We start from the raw sequence: 16076 nt of genomic DNA, 5'->3' as shown, positions 1-16076 counted from the left end.
GATCGACAGCTGTCTACCGACCGAGGATATGTCGGTCGGGCGGACCTTTTCCGCCCTTCCGACCGACTGCACCAGGGGGTCCGATGTCCGACTCCCGCGACGTGCCCGACTGACCGTCGGAGGGGTCCGAATTTTCACCCGACGCCCCTCAGCTGGCCACCGACCTAAGGTCGGTCGACTCCTCCAACCACCGTACCACTGCCAGGGACTGTCAGTCCTGGCAACGGCATGCGGCACTGCCGCCTAAGGGCATTATCCCGCCTAGGGTATTGTCAACCCTAGTGATTTGACAATCCCACGGCGATTTGACACATTTACGGTGACTATGACAGTCTACAGTGAATTGACAATTCTTCAATTGTCCACGCCATTAATGACGGTGCCATACCACGCTCCACTATTTATATCGGGGAAGGCAACAGTACTGGGGCCCCCATGGGAGAACTCTTGGGTTTGCTCCCTCTCTCTCTCGACCCCTCTCTCGTTGAGCTCTTTGCTTTCTTCTCACTGTTGCCTAGTCTCCTCTCTGATTTGACCGTCGGAGGGTCCCCGCCGGAGCCATCTCCGGTCAGTGCAGACTTTCTTTTGCAGGCGCTCGCTCCCGACGACCAGGCGACGAGGGGATTGGCCACAACAGATTGGCGCGCCAGGAAGGGGGAGACTGCACTCATAGTGACAAGTTGGTGCTTCATCGACAGTACTAGGAACTGTGACCCCCCACAGAATTCGAGATGACAAATACGAGAGCTCAGCAATCGAGGGTCACCGGATCGGCGAGGCGCTCTTCCCGTCGGGAAGAGGCCTCTCCTCCACCCTCCGCGGCGGAACCCAGCTCCCCGCTCCCCGTGGTGACCACGGAGGCGCAAATCGCGGCGATCGTATGGCAGATGACCGTACTGACGGACGCGGTCAAAAGCCTTCAGCAACAGTCGGTCCGACTGCCGCCATCACCGGCCGAGCAGCCGGCAGCATGCCCGATGCCCTTCAGGAGCAGCCACCGATGCCCGTGTCGGTCTCCGTCGCCTCTGCAGGAGCACCTACCACAGCACTCCTGCAGAGAGGAGGAGGGGCGGCCGCGGCGCGGTACCCATCGGTCCCGATAGCATTCTCCCTCCCAGCTAGAACGAGCGAGGAAGGAGAAGCGACCGCGAACGCCGTCCGCCTCCCTCTCGAAATCTTTCGGAGACTCCACTCCTAGGGTCTCCCAGCACCGACGGACAGACGACTACGAACGCAGGTTCGAGAAAATCGACCGTCGGCTCGCACAGCTGCAGGTGGACGGACAGAAGTCTTCAAACGACGTCGACTTCCAGACCGCCCAACCTCTCTCCTGACTCATCCTCGACGAACCGATCCCCAGTCGGTTCAAGATGCCACATGTGGAGCCTTACGACGGCTCCACTGACCCAATCGACCACCTGGAGAGCTACAAAGCTCTCATGACGATTCAGGGGGCAACCGATGCTCTCTTTTGCATCGGCTTCCCCGCCACGCTCAGCAAAGCTGCCAGGGCCTGGTACTCCGATCTTCGATCAGGAAGTATCTACTCCTTCGGGCAGCTCGAGCACTCTTTCGTGGCCCACTTCAGCACCAGCCGGAAGCCACCGCAAACATCGGATAGCCTTTTCTCCCTCAAACAGGGAGAAAACGAGACGCTCCGACACTTCGTGACGTGATTCAATGCGGCCACGCTTGAGGTCCGGGACCTCAACGAAGACATGGCTATTTCGGCCATGAAACGGGGGTTGAGGGCATCCCGGTTCACTTACTCCCTGGACAAGATCCTCCCCCGGACGTATGCCGAATTATTGGAGCGCGCGTACAAGTATATGTGCGCGGACGAAGGAGCCTCCGACCGGCGCTTGACCGAATTCAAGGGCCCGAAGGAGAAGCGAAGAAAGGGTCGGGACCCCGCCGAACCTAGCAGGCCCCCGACCGACGGTCGGGTCTCACCCCCGCGACGAAACCAGAAGTCGCCCCGACGGCAGACTCCAAGGCCGACACGCCCCAGGTATGACTCCTACACTCCTCTCTCTGCTCCCGTGCACAGATTTTGATGAAGATCGAGGGGGAAGAGTACCTGCAACGGCCTCCGCCTTTGAAGGCAAAAGGCCTCGACCGACGGAAGTACTGCCGATTCCACCGGGGCCACGGCCACAATACCGAGCAATGCATCCAACTTAAGGATGAGATCGAAGCCCTCATCCGTCGGGGGTATCTCGGTAAATTTCGGAGGAACCCGCCGACTCAACTAGTCGCCGATCGACGACCCCAGCCGACTGAAGAAGCGACGACTAATCAGCCAACGGCCGGGGTCATCAATATGATTTCCAAACGACTTGGCCCGGGGACGTCTGCTGGAGGGGAGCCGATGAAGAGGCTGCGCCCGGACGACGTAATTACCTTTACGGAAGAAGATGTTCGGGGCATCCAAACTCCCCACGACGACGCTGTTGTTGTCTCGGCAACAATAGCGAACTATGATGTAAAAAGAGTCTTTGTAGATAATGGAAGTTCAACGAATGTTTTGTTTTACTCGATCTTCTCCCGAATGCGACTATCAACCGACCGACTCAAGAGGGTCCCTACGCCCTTGATAGGCTTCGCCGGGGATGCCGTCGTGATGGAAGGAGAAGTTACCCTGCCCGTGACGGTCGGCACCGAACCACGATAAAGTACGGTCCATTTGACTTTTACGGTCGTCCAAGTACCTTCGGCCTACAATGCCATACTTGGGAGACCCAGACTAAACGCCCTCAAGGCGATTGTCTCGATGTACCATCTTTTGGTTCGGTTTCCGACCAAAAATGGAGTCGAGGAGATGCGCGGAGACCAACAGCTCGCTCGCCGATGCTTCTAGATCTCCGCTCAAAGCGACGAGTTGAAGGGCTCCCTGACGATCGACAAGCTAGACCAACGGGAGGAGGAGGAACGGGGTTCGCCGGTCGAGCAGCTCGTTTCAATTTCGATAGCGGAGAGCCCCGACCAAAAGGTGTGGGTCGGGTCTCAACTACCCGACCCAGAACGACAACGGTTGGCGGAGCTGCTGAAGGCCAACGCCGACATGTTTGCTTGGTCGGCAGCAGATATGTCGGGCATTCCCCAAAGACAATAACGCACCGACTCAACATCGACCCGACGGTGAGGCCGGTGAAACAGAAGAAAAGGTATTTTGCTCCTAAAAGACAGAAGGCCATCGATGAAGAAGTGGACAAGCTACTCGAGGCGGGCTTCATCAGAGAAACTACATATCTCGATTGGCTCGCCAATGTTGTCATGGTCAAGAAAGCCAACGAAAAGTGGAGGATTTGTATCGACTACACCGACTTGAATCGGGCCTGTCCGAAAGACAGCTTTTCACTTTCAAAGATCTACCAACTGGTGGATGCGACGTCCGAATTTTGATTGCTCAGCTTCATGGACGCCTTCGTCGGGTATAACCAGATCCGAATGGTGCCCGAGGACGAGGAGCACACTGCCTTCGTGACCCCCAAGGGCCTCTACTGCTATCGAGTAATGCCCTTCGGGCTGAAGAATGCCGGCGTCACCTACCAACGACTTATCAACAAGGTCTTTAAAGATCAGATCGGGCGCAACATGGAAGTATATGTCGACGACATGCTGGTGAAAAGTGCGCAGATTCTGGATCATGTCCGGGATCTCGAAGAAACCTTCCGCACTCTACGACGACATCGAATGAAGCTGAATCCAACTAAGTGCGCTTTTGGAGTGACCTCGGGAAGTTTCTCAGGTTCCTCGTTTCTCAACGAGGAATCGAGGCTAACCCTGAGAAAATAAAGGCAATCATCGACATGCGCCATCCGAACACCAAAAAGGAGGTCCAGCAGCTGAACAGAAAGATCATTGCTCTCAGCAAATTCATCTCTCGGTCGGTCGAAAGATGCCTCCCGTTCTTCAAAACCCTGAGGGAGGCGATGGGCTTCTCTTGGTCGGATGAGTGCCAACGAGCCTTCGAGGAGCTGAAGGGGTACCTGGCTTCTCTGCCGTTGCTTGTGAAGCCAGAGGTCGGGGAGGCATTGTATCTCTATTTGGCCACTTCCCCCGAGGCGGTCAGTTCGGTGCTCGTCAGAGAAAATGAGAGCCGAACTCATCAACCTATCTACTATACCAGCAAAATGCTCCGCGGCGCTGAAGCCCGATATTCGGAGACGAAAAAGATGATTTTCGCCTTGACCGTCTCCGTGCAGCGACTCCGCCTATACTTCCAGGCGCATGCCATTGTGGTTCGCACCAACCAGCCCTGAGGGCGATACTGCACCGACCTGACACATCGGGACGACTGACAAAGTGGATGATGAAGCTCAGCGAGTTCGACATACAGTACCAGCCGCGACATGCCTTAAAGGCCCAGGTCCTGGCCGACTTCATCGCAGAATGCCCGACGACCGACCAAGGGTCGGAAGACGTGGACCCCGGATGAGGTGCGGTCTCCAAGCCTGACCCGATCTCCACTTGGGTACTGCACATCGACGGAGCTTCAAACGCTCAGGGAGCGGGGCTGGGTTCCTGCTCACCAACTCGGATGGGGTAGTCACCGAGTACGCCCTCCGATTCGACTTCAAAGCCTCCAATAACCAAGCCGAGTATGAAGCGCTCCTTGTCGGCTTGAGGATGGCGAAGGAACTTGGGATCGATAGCCTCCGGGCATTCTCCGACTCTCAGCTGATCGTGGGGCAGGTCAAAGGCGAATTTGAGGTGCGAGATCCAGCCATGGCAAAATATCTCAGAAAGTGAAGGATCTCGTGACGCACCTCGGGTATTTTGAAATTTTCCACATCTCTAGATCGGAGAACGCCCGGGCCGATGCACTCTCCAGACTGACGACCTCGACTTTCGATTCTTTGGGCCGGACGTTCGTGGAGAATCTCGAGCAGCCGAGCATCGATAAGGTCGAAGAGGTGCTACAACTGACAGCTGAACCAAGCTAGATGGATCCGATTGTTCGGTACCTGATCGATGGGATCAGCCCTGAAGATCCCGTGGAAGCCAGGCGGCTCCGATGGTCGGCCTCCCAATATGTGATCATGGATGGCCGACTCTACGAAAGGTCGTTCTCCCTTCCCTTGCTCAGGTGTTTGGGACCGACCGACGCAGATTACGCGCTCAGAGAAGTGCACGAAGAAATCTGCGGGAGTCACTTGGGGGGCAAATCCTTAGCCTACAAGGTCCTGCGCAGGGTTACTACTGGCCCACTATGAGGAAGGATGCGGCTGAGTTGGTCCGAAAGTGTGAACCATGCCAGAAGTACCCAACGTCAACACCGGCCAGCCAGCCAAATCACTCCTATTGTCGCCCCATGGCCCTTCGCTCAATGGGGGGTCGACATTCTCGATCCTTCCCTCCGGCATCGGGCTAAAGGAAGTTCATAGTCGTTGCTATCGACTACTTCACCAAGTGGATGGAGCCGAGCCCTGGCGCAGATTACCGAGCGCAAGATGGAGGATTTCGTTCAGAAGTCCATCATCTTCAGGTTCGGATTGCCGCATACCATTATCACCGATAATGGACGACAATTCGACAACCAAGACTTCAGAACTTCTGCGCGAGGTTTCACATCACGCACCGACTGACTTCAGTCGGGCACCCACAGTCCAATGGCGAAGTCGAGGTGACCAACCGGACCATACTACACGGGCTCAAAACCCGACTGAATGAAGCCAAAGGCCTCTGGGTCGACGATTGAGCTCCATTCTGTGGGCTTACCGAAGACCCCCCGTTCCGACCGGGAGTCGCCTTTCAGTTTGACCTATGGGACGGAGGCAATGATACCGCTCGAGATGGGCTGCCATCAACTAGGGTCGAGCAGTATCAAGAGCTGAACAACTCTGATTGCCGGAGAGCCGACCTAGACCTCCTCCCGAACTACGGAGCGAGGCTCAACTTGTATGGCTTCACACCGACAGAAGTAGCCCGATATTACAACGCCAGGTCAAGCCAAAGCTTTCAGGCCTGGGGACTTAGTCCTGAGAAAGGCAGAAGTCTCGAAGCCCCTGGACCAAGGAAGCTGGCTCCGAATTGGGAAGGGCCCTACAGGTGGCGGACACCTACGGGCCAAGGGCTTACCGACTGGAAACTCTGAAAGGAAAACCGATTCCCAGATCTGGAATGCTGACAACCTGAAGTTGTATCACCAATGAACTTTGTACCTGTTCATTTGGAATACAAATCCAGTTTCAAATTTCGGAGTCTTAACTCTTCGACTGATGATCGGCGCTCACAAGAAGGTCGAGTCCCGACGTCCCAACTCGGACTTAGTGTCCGCATGGAACCGACGGTCCGACCGCCGATGATGTATTGGCGCTCACAAGGGCCGAACCGTCCATGACAACGGGAGTTAACACTCCTTCTACGATCAGAGTTTCAGGCCAAATGATCGGCTGACTTGCCGACTGGCCCCAACCAAGAAAGGCAAAATGCCGGCGCGAGCACCGTCATGACTTACCACTAGCTACGATCGGTCGAAGGATATTCGGCTTACCACGTCTATCACGCAAAGCGACCACTGTCGCATTCATGACTCTCCGACCGAGCTACGGTCAGCCGAAGATATTCGGCTTACCACCGTATATCATGTGGCGCAGCGTAAGTACCCGATATTAGGGTTCGGGATCTGACTTATCATCGCTCCCACGACTAAACGCGTCGAATGACATCCGACTGAATGTGTCGAAAGAGTCCGACTGCCAAGTCTTATCCGACGATCGATCGGCTTTCGGCTCAACGAGTACGCCCGACTCGCAGCCGGGCGAAGGACGACCGACTCACAGCCAGGCGAAGGACGCCCGACTTAAGCCTCCGATCATTAAAAGACCGATCCAAAGTCGGGACTTGTTCTACCGTCGTGGCGGCACGAATTACCGAACGTCCTAACTGATCTATATGGGTTAGCGACTTACGTGTTCAAATGCATTCCACAACACATGGAAAAAGAAAGACATGCAGAAGGAAAAAGTTCAAGTCCAAAAAACTTTGACTTTGATTTCATTGAAAATCAAAATAAGCTTACAAAGTTGGGCCAAAGCCCGAATACAAGCCGGAGCAAAAGAAAAAAAATAGAAAACCGACTAGTCCTCAGAGTCGGCCTCCTCCACTGGATAATGACGGGGGACGATCGGCGAACTCGCTCTGGCTTCAGCAGTCGGGGCCGCCTGATCTTCGGTAGCTCGCTCTGCATCTTCTTCGGCTTCCGCCCTGATGGTGAGGCCTCCCGATGCTGGGTCGGCCGTCTCCTCCGCAGCTGAGGCCTCCGACTCTGGCAGAACAATGCTGCTGAGATCAAGCTCCGGGTACAGACTTCGAATGACTTCTCGAGCATCCTCGTACCCGACCCGGTAAGAAAGGAAGCCGCTCTCCAGAAGTTCTTCTCGTACTCTTCCGAGTCACGAAAGTCTTCGACGGCCCGACCCATGGCCTCCTTCGCCAACTTCGCTTCTGCCCTCGCGACGTCTGCGTCGGCCTGGGCGACGGACAGGCCTTCCTCGGCCTTAGCAAGATTTTCGAGACTCACTCGGAGCTGCTCGCGGTCGGCCTCCAGCTCCTTGGCGAAGCTGTCCCGCTCGTGCCGAAGCCGACGGACGGTCCGAGACTTCTTCTTCACGTCGTCCCGGGTCGACTGCAGCTCCGACTTCGACGTCGCCAAGGCTCCCTTGAGTCGGGAGACCTCCTCCGTAAGTCGGGAGACCTCCCCTCGAGTTGGCCCTCCCGTTCGACCGACTGTTGCAGCTGGTCGACCAAGACGACCTTGTCGGCTTCAACGGCCGCGACCTTGTCTCTCCAAGCCGCGCGCATGTCGTCGAACTTCCGGTATCCGGCCTCTAGCTCGGATATATTATAAACCAGCTACACAAAACAAAACCGACTGTCAGGAGGCCGAGCCTATGGAAACCACGTTGGAAACGAAGGAAAGAGGGACTTACCCAGATCATCATCGGGTAGAACGAAGACAGCATGTCGGAGACACGCTGGTTCTTCATCGCCTCGATGTCGGCGGGAAGGAGGAGCGCCTGGCACAGCCTCCTGGCCAAGTCATGGTTGGCCAGGCCCGATGCACCTTCGGGGAGTTGGAAGTCGGTCGGTCCTCCACCGCCGGCCGACCGTCCTTCATCGCCCGATGCCATGGTGGCCTTCCCTCGGCCGGACGCCCAGGCCCTGACGTCGGAGATGGACGGCAAGCTCGAGCCCGACCGAGTCTCGACCGACGGTGCGGCAGCAGCGGGCGCAGGTCGCTCGGGCTCGTGCACCTCCTCCCGATCCTCCTCCGTCGGTTGAGCAGCCAGTGCGCCATCGACCGACTCATCGGCCGCCCTTCTTTCGGGCGAGGCGGTACCCTCACCCGACGGTCCCTCGGACGGGACTTCGACGAGCACTGTCGGTGCCGACAATGCGATGATGGGCTCCGCCCCCGACCCAGTCGGTTCGCTCGACGGAGCGACGTGGGGCCTCTTGGGAGGCCGCGACGGCCCGGCCTCTTGCGCCGGCCTCTTTCGAATGGCGTACTGACGTACGTCGGCTGCCGTCAGTCTTGTTCTCGACGGCATATCTGCAAGCAACGACAGACGGTCAGCACCATAAAGAAAAAATAAAAAGAAGAAAAAGGGGAAGAAAAATAAAAAACTGACCTAGGTGGGGGACCGGGCTGAGGCCGGCGTCGTACAGGGCCTGCTCGGTGACGAGCTCCCTCTGCTTCGGCACCGAGATGTCCTTCAGCCGGTGGAAGTCTTCCCGATCCTCAGCCTCCACCCGACTGTTCTCGTTCGGCTCGGTTCGGGGATTCCCCCAACGGACAGGAAACCCCCAAGGAGTGGAAGAGGATGTGAAGAAGAACTGGTTCTTCCATCCGTAAATAGACGACGGAAGACTAGTAATGAAAGAGAGCCCCTTCCGAGGATTGAAGTACCACCACCCTCGGGCTTTAGGGTGGGGTCGGAGGATGAAGAAAGCTCGGAAGAGGGAGATCCGAGGATCAGTCGACAAAAGCCGACATAAAATAGCAAAACTGACTATTAGCCAAACTGAGTTCGGCGCGAGTTGTGCCAGGCACAGCCCGTAATAGTCAAGAATGTTTCGGACAAACTCCGGGACCGGAAAACGAAGGCCGGCCCGGAGGTCCTCTACGTAGAAGGCCACCTGGCCCTCAGGCGGGCTGTTAACCCGACCGTCGGCACCAGGGGCGAACAGCCGAAACTGCCCCGGGATGCAATATTGCTCACGGAACCGATTGACGTTCGGCCCCGAAAGCAAAGAGACCTCCACCTCCGGGGTCGACCGAGTGTCGTCAGTCGGCTCTCCCGACCGACTTCCTCAGGGGGATGTTCTGGCCATGGATTAAAATAAAAGAAGAAGAAGAAGTAGATCGCGAGAAGGCAAAGGAGAAGACGGTGAAGGTGGGGAAGGCCCTTAGAAGAAAATCTGAAAGGAAGGAAGACGGAGTACCTGGAACTACGCGCGCAGAGTTTCGACAGCAAAGTGGGGGGGGGGTAAAAACTGAATATGGGCGACCCTGTATATATAGTACCCCCGATGGTCGAGATGAAGGCACGACCAACGAGAAGTCCCCAGATCTTGCCACGTGGCGTCATCCGATCCGTCCGTCGGCCCGACGGTTCGACGTATCCATCCTCAGATCGAGCCACGTCACCTCAATCCGCTCCAACGGACCCGTCCCAATGGCTGCATGCCACGTGGCACGGAGGCCGTGACGTTTCGTATCCCCGAAGGGGCGGTGGGAACGACGGTTTCTCTTCTCGATGGGACGAGACGTCTGACACCGACAGGACGTCCGACACCGACATGACACCTGGCGCCGACAGGACGTCTGACACCGACGGGACACGACGTCTGACACCAACTGGACATCTGACGCCAGCGAATCGCCCGGCATTCATGAGACGTCTGACATCATATCAACCCACGGTACGGTCGGAACTCGATACACAGAAGATCCACTCCTTTTCGCTCGACGCTACTGCCCAAACGAAGACATCGGCCAGCGCTCCATCCGACTCAGGAGTGGAGGGGGGCAACTGTTGGGGAATACCGATCGATCCCGCTCATGCCGACTTATAATCGGGCATACACGACCGACCGACCGACCGATTCGTCGGGTGCCGTTACCGATCGATCGACGGCTCTCTACCGACCGAGGATATGTCGGTCGGGCAGACCTTTTCTACCCTCCCGACCGACTGCATCAGGAGGTCCGATGTCCGACTCCCGCGACGTGCCCGACTGATCGTCGGAGGGATCCGAATCTCCACCCGACGCCCCTCAGCTGGCCACCGACCTAAGATCGGTAGACTCCTCCAATCGCCGTACTACTGTCAGAGACTGTCAGTCCTGACAACAGCATGCGGCACTGCCGCCTAGGGGCATTATCCCGCCTATGGCATTGTCAACCCTAGTGATTTGACGGCCCCACGGTGATTTGACACCTTTACGGCGACTCTGACAGTCTACAGTAAATTGACAATTCTTCAATTGTCCGCGCCATTAATGACGGCGCCACACCACGCTCCGCTATATATATCGGGGAAGGCAACAGTGCTAGAGGTCCCTTCGAAACTCTGGGGCTTGCTCCCTCTCTCTATTTCCCTCTCTCGTTGAGCTCCTTGTTTTCTTTTCACTGTTGCCTAGTCTCCTCTCTGACTTGACCGTCGAAGGGTCCCCGCCCGAGCCACCTCCGGTCAGTGCGGACTTTCTTTTGCAGGCGCTCGTTCCCGACGACCAGACGACGAGGGAATTGGCCGCAACAGATAGGTGTCGAGATCTATTGCCCTTAGTACGGAACCATCTCCTCCACCCAATCGTGAAGTATTGTCCGCTTTGGAACGAGGCCCGAGCCTTTGACCCGGTCAACACCCCGCCCCTCACGGTTTTGCCCCCAAAAGGTGCCTCACGTGGGAGAGGGAGAACTCGCACTAATAAGCAGTAGAGTCTCTTGCTTGTTTCCGGTATGGGACTTTCGGGCTCGATGCCCCCGATGCCCATCCCACAACAGAGCCCCCCAGCAAGAGAGTCTACTGCGCAGGTAGAGGACGGGTTCCCACAGACGGTGCCAGATGTCGAGATCTACTGCCCTTAGTACGGAACCATCTCCTCCACCCAATCGTGAAGTATTGTCCGCTTTGGAACGGAGCCCGGGTCTTTGACCCGGTCAACACCCCGCCCCTCACGGTTTTGCCTCCAAAAGGCGCTTCACGTGGGAGAGGGAGAACTCGCACTAATAAGCAGTAGAGTCTCTTGCTTGTTTCCGGTACGGGACTTTCGAGCTCGATGCCCCCGATGCCCATCCCACAACACCTCCTTTTATCATGTGACATCTATTTGTCACCAACCAATATTAGTTTAATCCAAATCTCTACTGTGATCAAAGATAATAGTAGAAGGGACTTGCTCACAGCAATGGTATAAAATATTTCTTTCTGCTCTAAAAAATTAAAATGCTCTAATTAATGCAACCAATCTCTTTCTTACAGTTGAATTAATTAGTACATCTTCCATGGTTTCAGATTCTGTAATCTTAGTTAAACGAAAGTATTTTAGAATGCCAGTTTAGGTGAGGCATGGTCATCTCCACCCTCCTCCATTGGTGATTAGTGAAGCTGGTTGACCGTTTCCCAAAAAGTTATGCTGTACCTAACAGTTATAGGTTCTATGGGGCCTACAAAGTCCATCTTAACGACCAAAAAATATAGAGAAATCAATGTCTACACTGCATACACTATATGGCCATGCACAGCCAATCACAGCTCTTGATTCCTATGAATCTTATTCATCAAGATGCATCTTGATGCATAATTATACAAACCAACGGTTGTGATTGGCTGCATGCAGAGCCAGCCCACCCTACTATAGGTGGCCAGCGACAAGGAAAAAAGAGACATTGGCTCTAGAGAACAAAATCTAAACCATCCATGGTGGACCACCCACACCAAAGCATTATTAAATCACGCGGGTCACGTGTCATGTGAAACACATTTGGTAATAGTGGCATGTACAATTTACCTTCAACCTCCTCATCTCCTGTCACCATAGATGATAAGAGAAATTTAGCTCCAGCCCCATGACAAATCTCTTCCTGGTTGTTGACTTTGATGGCTCTCTTTTTTATATCAGGTTCTTTGCAGTTTCTGTTTTCCAAAATAATAATAAAATCACAATAGACCAAAAGAATAATATAAAAATTAAGTCATCAATTTTTATTAGCCATATAACTATCCTTTAAGGTGATAAAGCAACCCATTTTAGGTCACTGCCCTAATAGATGTTAATCCCATGCTTCTGTTCTATAATCCATTTTCAATTGACACTGGCATTTTAATTCTGATGTATGTTGTATTTCATGGATGTAGAGCTCGACTGCAATTTTGAGCTGAAGCAGAAGAAGGAATTTGTCATCTCGGATCACTTGATGATCCATGATTGGGCTTTCACGGATAACCACTATGTTCTACTTGGCAACCGTATCAAGCTCGATGTACCTGGTATCTCTCTAAAGTAACATATATGTAGCAGATCATTAAGTAAACTTTTATGAGTTTGCTAGTTAGAAAAGTCTTCTTATAATGATCTGTGGTCAGTAAACATATAAATTGATCATGGAATATATCTGCGTAACGAGGAACCAATTTTATAAGTCAAGAGCTTTGTTGATGAACAAATAAAGTAAAAGCAACATCATGACACAGGACAGAAGGGTGCAGTCCAACTTCAAAGATCTCTTTGGACCTTGCCACTAGAAAACACCTCTGAATCCTAATAATTTTGGTCTGAGTGATGACATGCACGTGTTGCAGACAGGGACCAAAAATGAATCTGGACCTCTCCAAGAATAAACTGAGTTTAATTTTTCCCTTTTGGTTAGACCTACAATTCAATTATTCATTCATTGTCAATTTATCATGGGTATCAACTAGTTCAGTTGATAAAGTTGCTAGGAGTTGTTACTGGTGATTTGGATTTGAATACTCACCTGGATTTGAGTAGCCATTATGGAGCCTTACATTGAGATAATTTATGAAATTTCTTCATCTTGGAAACTTTTCAACTAATGAAACTGCATTGTTATGGATTCATACAATTGAAATCCAGGATCACTTCTAGCATTATCAGGCTTATATCCAATGATAACAGCACTGTCAGTGAACCCAAGCCAGCAATCAACACCAGTTTATTTGCTACCACGATTCTCTGAGAGTGCACAAAGTGGCCGTGATTGGAGGGTGCCGATCGAAGCCCCACCGCAGCTATGGTCATCGCATGTTGGCAATGCCTTTGAGGAAAGGGATGAAATCGGCAACTTAAATATTCAATTACAGGTTTCAGTTTGCTCCTACCAGTGGTTCAACTTTCAGAAGATGTTTGGTAATTTGTTATTCCCTGCTTTTTTTTTTTTGGTCAAACCAAAACTTATTAAATCAATCTAGAGTAAATACAACCATGGTAATCAGCAAATAAAATGTCCTACAATTAGAAGTCAAGTCAGATACTGACAACCACAAAGTAGGTGTTTAATGAGCAGCAATAAGTGATGTCATCCAATCCACAGTACCATTAGTTTCTCTAAACACATGTTTTACTTCAAAGCTCTGTAGAGATGCATCCATGCGTAAACAATTCTGCATCAAGATATGATTACTAAATTGTGAAGAAGCTGAACCAGTCAACCATTTAATGACTGTCAAGGAATCTCCCTCTAAAATGATATGAGAGGTTTCAAAATTTTAATTGACTTGTCCCTGCTTTTTAAGAACAAAAGCTATACATGAAGTAGAAAACAGCGAGATGCAAATAAACCACACTTATCTCCACTTAAAATAGAAGCTTGACATGATGCGGAGATCATTTCTACACAAAAAAAGGCGTTCCTTGGCTGACACTTCTGCCTTCATACACATAGATCTAACGCATTATAAAGAAGATTACCCTCTGACTGTTTGGTCTTACGAGTGTCGGTGAAACTTTGTCATTGTTATCATTGAAAAAAGAAACTTTGGCATTTGGATCAAATGGACAACTTTTGGTTGACATCAAATCAGTTCACAACGTCTGCAGGGTATAACTGGCGCACAGGGAAGCTGGATCCCTCTTTCATGAACACGGTTGAAGGCAAGGAAGCATTGCTACCCCACCTGGTTCAGGTAAACAGTCTCTGTTCTACTTCAAGATTTAACAAAACAACGGGGGAGTTTCACAAATCGTTCAGCTGCTGATTTGCTATGTGAGGATTTAAGCTGGACGTCGGGGTTAAAGAGCAAACTAAAAATAGTGATTGTTAATCAAGGATGGATACTTCACCATGTTGATATTTCAGCAACCTTAAAGACTTCAAAAACCATATATTTAAGAAAAATTGATATTTTTTTTTAAAAAAAACTTTTGCCGTATTTGGAATTATGAGCATCAAAAATTGAAAGATTTAAATAGTGGTTAATCTGCTCATCAAAAAAATCCTACCCAAAAAAAAAGATAACCAGCTTCGTATTATTTATGATTCACCAAAACATGCATACAAAAGTCATGAAACTATTCTGTAATTTGTGGACTATCAAATAGTTAATAGTTCATCTATTTACATTTGTAAAGAAGTACTTATCATATTGGAATTCATCAAAAAGTAAAATTTTCAAATAGTGTGAAGCGTGCTGCTCTCATGGAATACATGCTCGAAAATATGCCATAAGTGGAGCTGGTCTGTTCTCATGGTAATGTCGTTCTTTTTTTCATACATTTCTTAGGTTTCAGTTGAACTGGACTCGACCGGAGCATGTAGCCGGTGCACTGTGAGCAATGCCTCCGAACACTGGAACAAGCCAGCAGATTTCCCAGTGATCAATCCAGCCTTATCAGGCCAGAGAAACACCTATATTTATGCTGGCACAGCTTCTGGCTCCCACCGATTCTTGCCGCATTTCCCGTTTGATAGCATAGTGAAGCTCAACCGTTCAGATGGATCAGCAACTTCATGGTCGGCAGGGAGCAGGGAGTTCATTGGAGAGCCTATATTTGTCCCCAGAGGCACTAAGGAGGATGATGGCTATATTCTTGTCGTAGAGGTCAGAGAACACTTGCTGGTTATATGTTTGTCTTATTTGGTCAGCTGTGGAGCGTTTCTTTTCTTCATTTTGAGTGTTCTTTTTCTCTTTTCGCTCCACAGTATGCAGTTGCAAGGCAGAGATGTTACCTTGTGGTATTGGACGCAGAAAGAATAGGAGAAGCTGATGCACTTGTAGCCAAGCTTGAAGTGCCAAAACATTTGACGTTTCCTCTCGGCTTCCATGGATTTTGGGCCGACGGAGGACAATAACAAATAAGTTGAACTCTGAAGAAGAAAATGTGATTACTTCACTCTCATGCAACCTTCTTAGAAGTTATTATTATTATTTTTTTGGGTACACTCTTGAAGCGCATATCACTGTAATCTATTTTCTTAATGGACACAAATTAATCCTATCTCCAGTATTGGAGAAATGTAGTTACAAACTTTAGCAGCCTTTTACTCTTCTTTTCAAACACTTGATGAAAGAAAGGACATGGCGTGTATTTTTTTTTCCTTTCTTTTTGCTGAGAAAGATGCTATATGTCAATCACACGCATATTCTACTGAATATACCAAATGGAATGTGGAGAACTGTGACAGAGAAAGCATTTACAACCATTCGGAACTGGACAACAATGGAATCTGTCTTCACTAGCACTATAATATCATATCGGACGGTATGCATCGTTATCTGCAGGCAGTACTTGCTACACAGTAATCCTTTGGATTCCCTCCGATACATATTGCAAGAGTAGCGCTTAATCAGAAATATTAGCTTCAAATGGACTCTCCTGCATGCATGGCAATGGATTAGAAGTTACCATGCTCTACCTCCACCACTAACTGATAATTAAGATATTAAAAAAAAACCTCATTCGAGTGCGCCAACTTCTTCCAAAGTGCATAACATATGTGAAAATCTAAGTAAAATTATTGTAAAAGAATACATCATTTAAAATTAAAAACAAAACAGAGTTCTATATGCATCTTTCCTTTTTCAGAACACGTTAAATCGGAA

At 51.1% G+C, this 16076-nt stretch overlaps 1 protein-coding gene across 1 annotated transcript; it reads left to right on the top strand.

The window, feature by feature from the left end:
• Positions 1–7118: 7118 nt before the first annotated feature.
• LOC105054335 (carotenoid cleavage dioxygenase 7, chloroplastic) lies at positions 7119–15563 on the top strand. The gene is made up of 6 exons (XM_073245358.1): positions 7119–7218; positions 12372–12503; positions 13111–13383; positions 14074–14159; positions 14757–15074; positions 15176–15563. The coding sequence occupies exons 1-6, from the start codon at positions 7119–7121 to the stop codon at positions 15323–15325; spliced, it is 1059 nt and encodes a 352-aa protein (XP_073101459.1). The 3' UTR covers positions 15326–15563.
• Positions 15564–16076: the final 513 nt, after the last annotated feature.

Source organism: Elaeis guineensis, chromosome 11 (assembly GCF_000442705.2).
Source record: "Elaeis guineensis isolate ETL-2024a chromosome 11, EG11, whole genome shotgun sequence".
Classification (NCBI taxonomy): domain Eukaryota; kingdom Viridiplantae; phylum Streptophyta; class Magnoliopsida; order Arecales; family Arecaceae; genus Elaeis; species Elaeis guineensis.
This window is presented reverse-complemented; position numbering and strand designations above follow the sequence as displayed.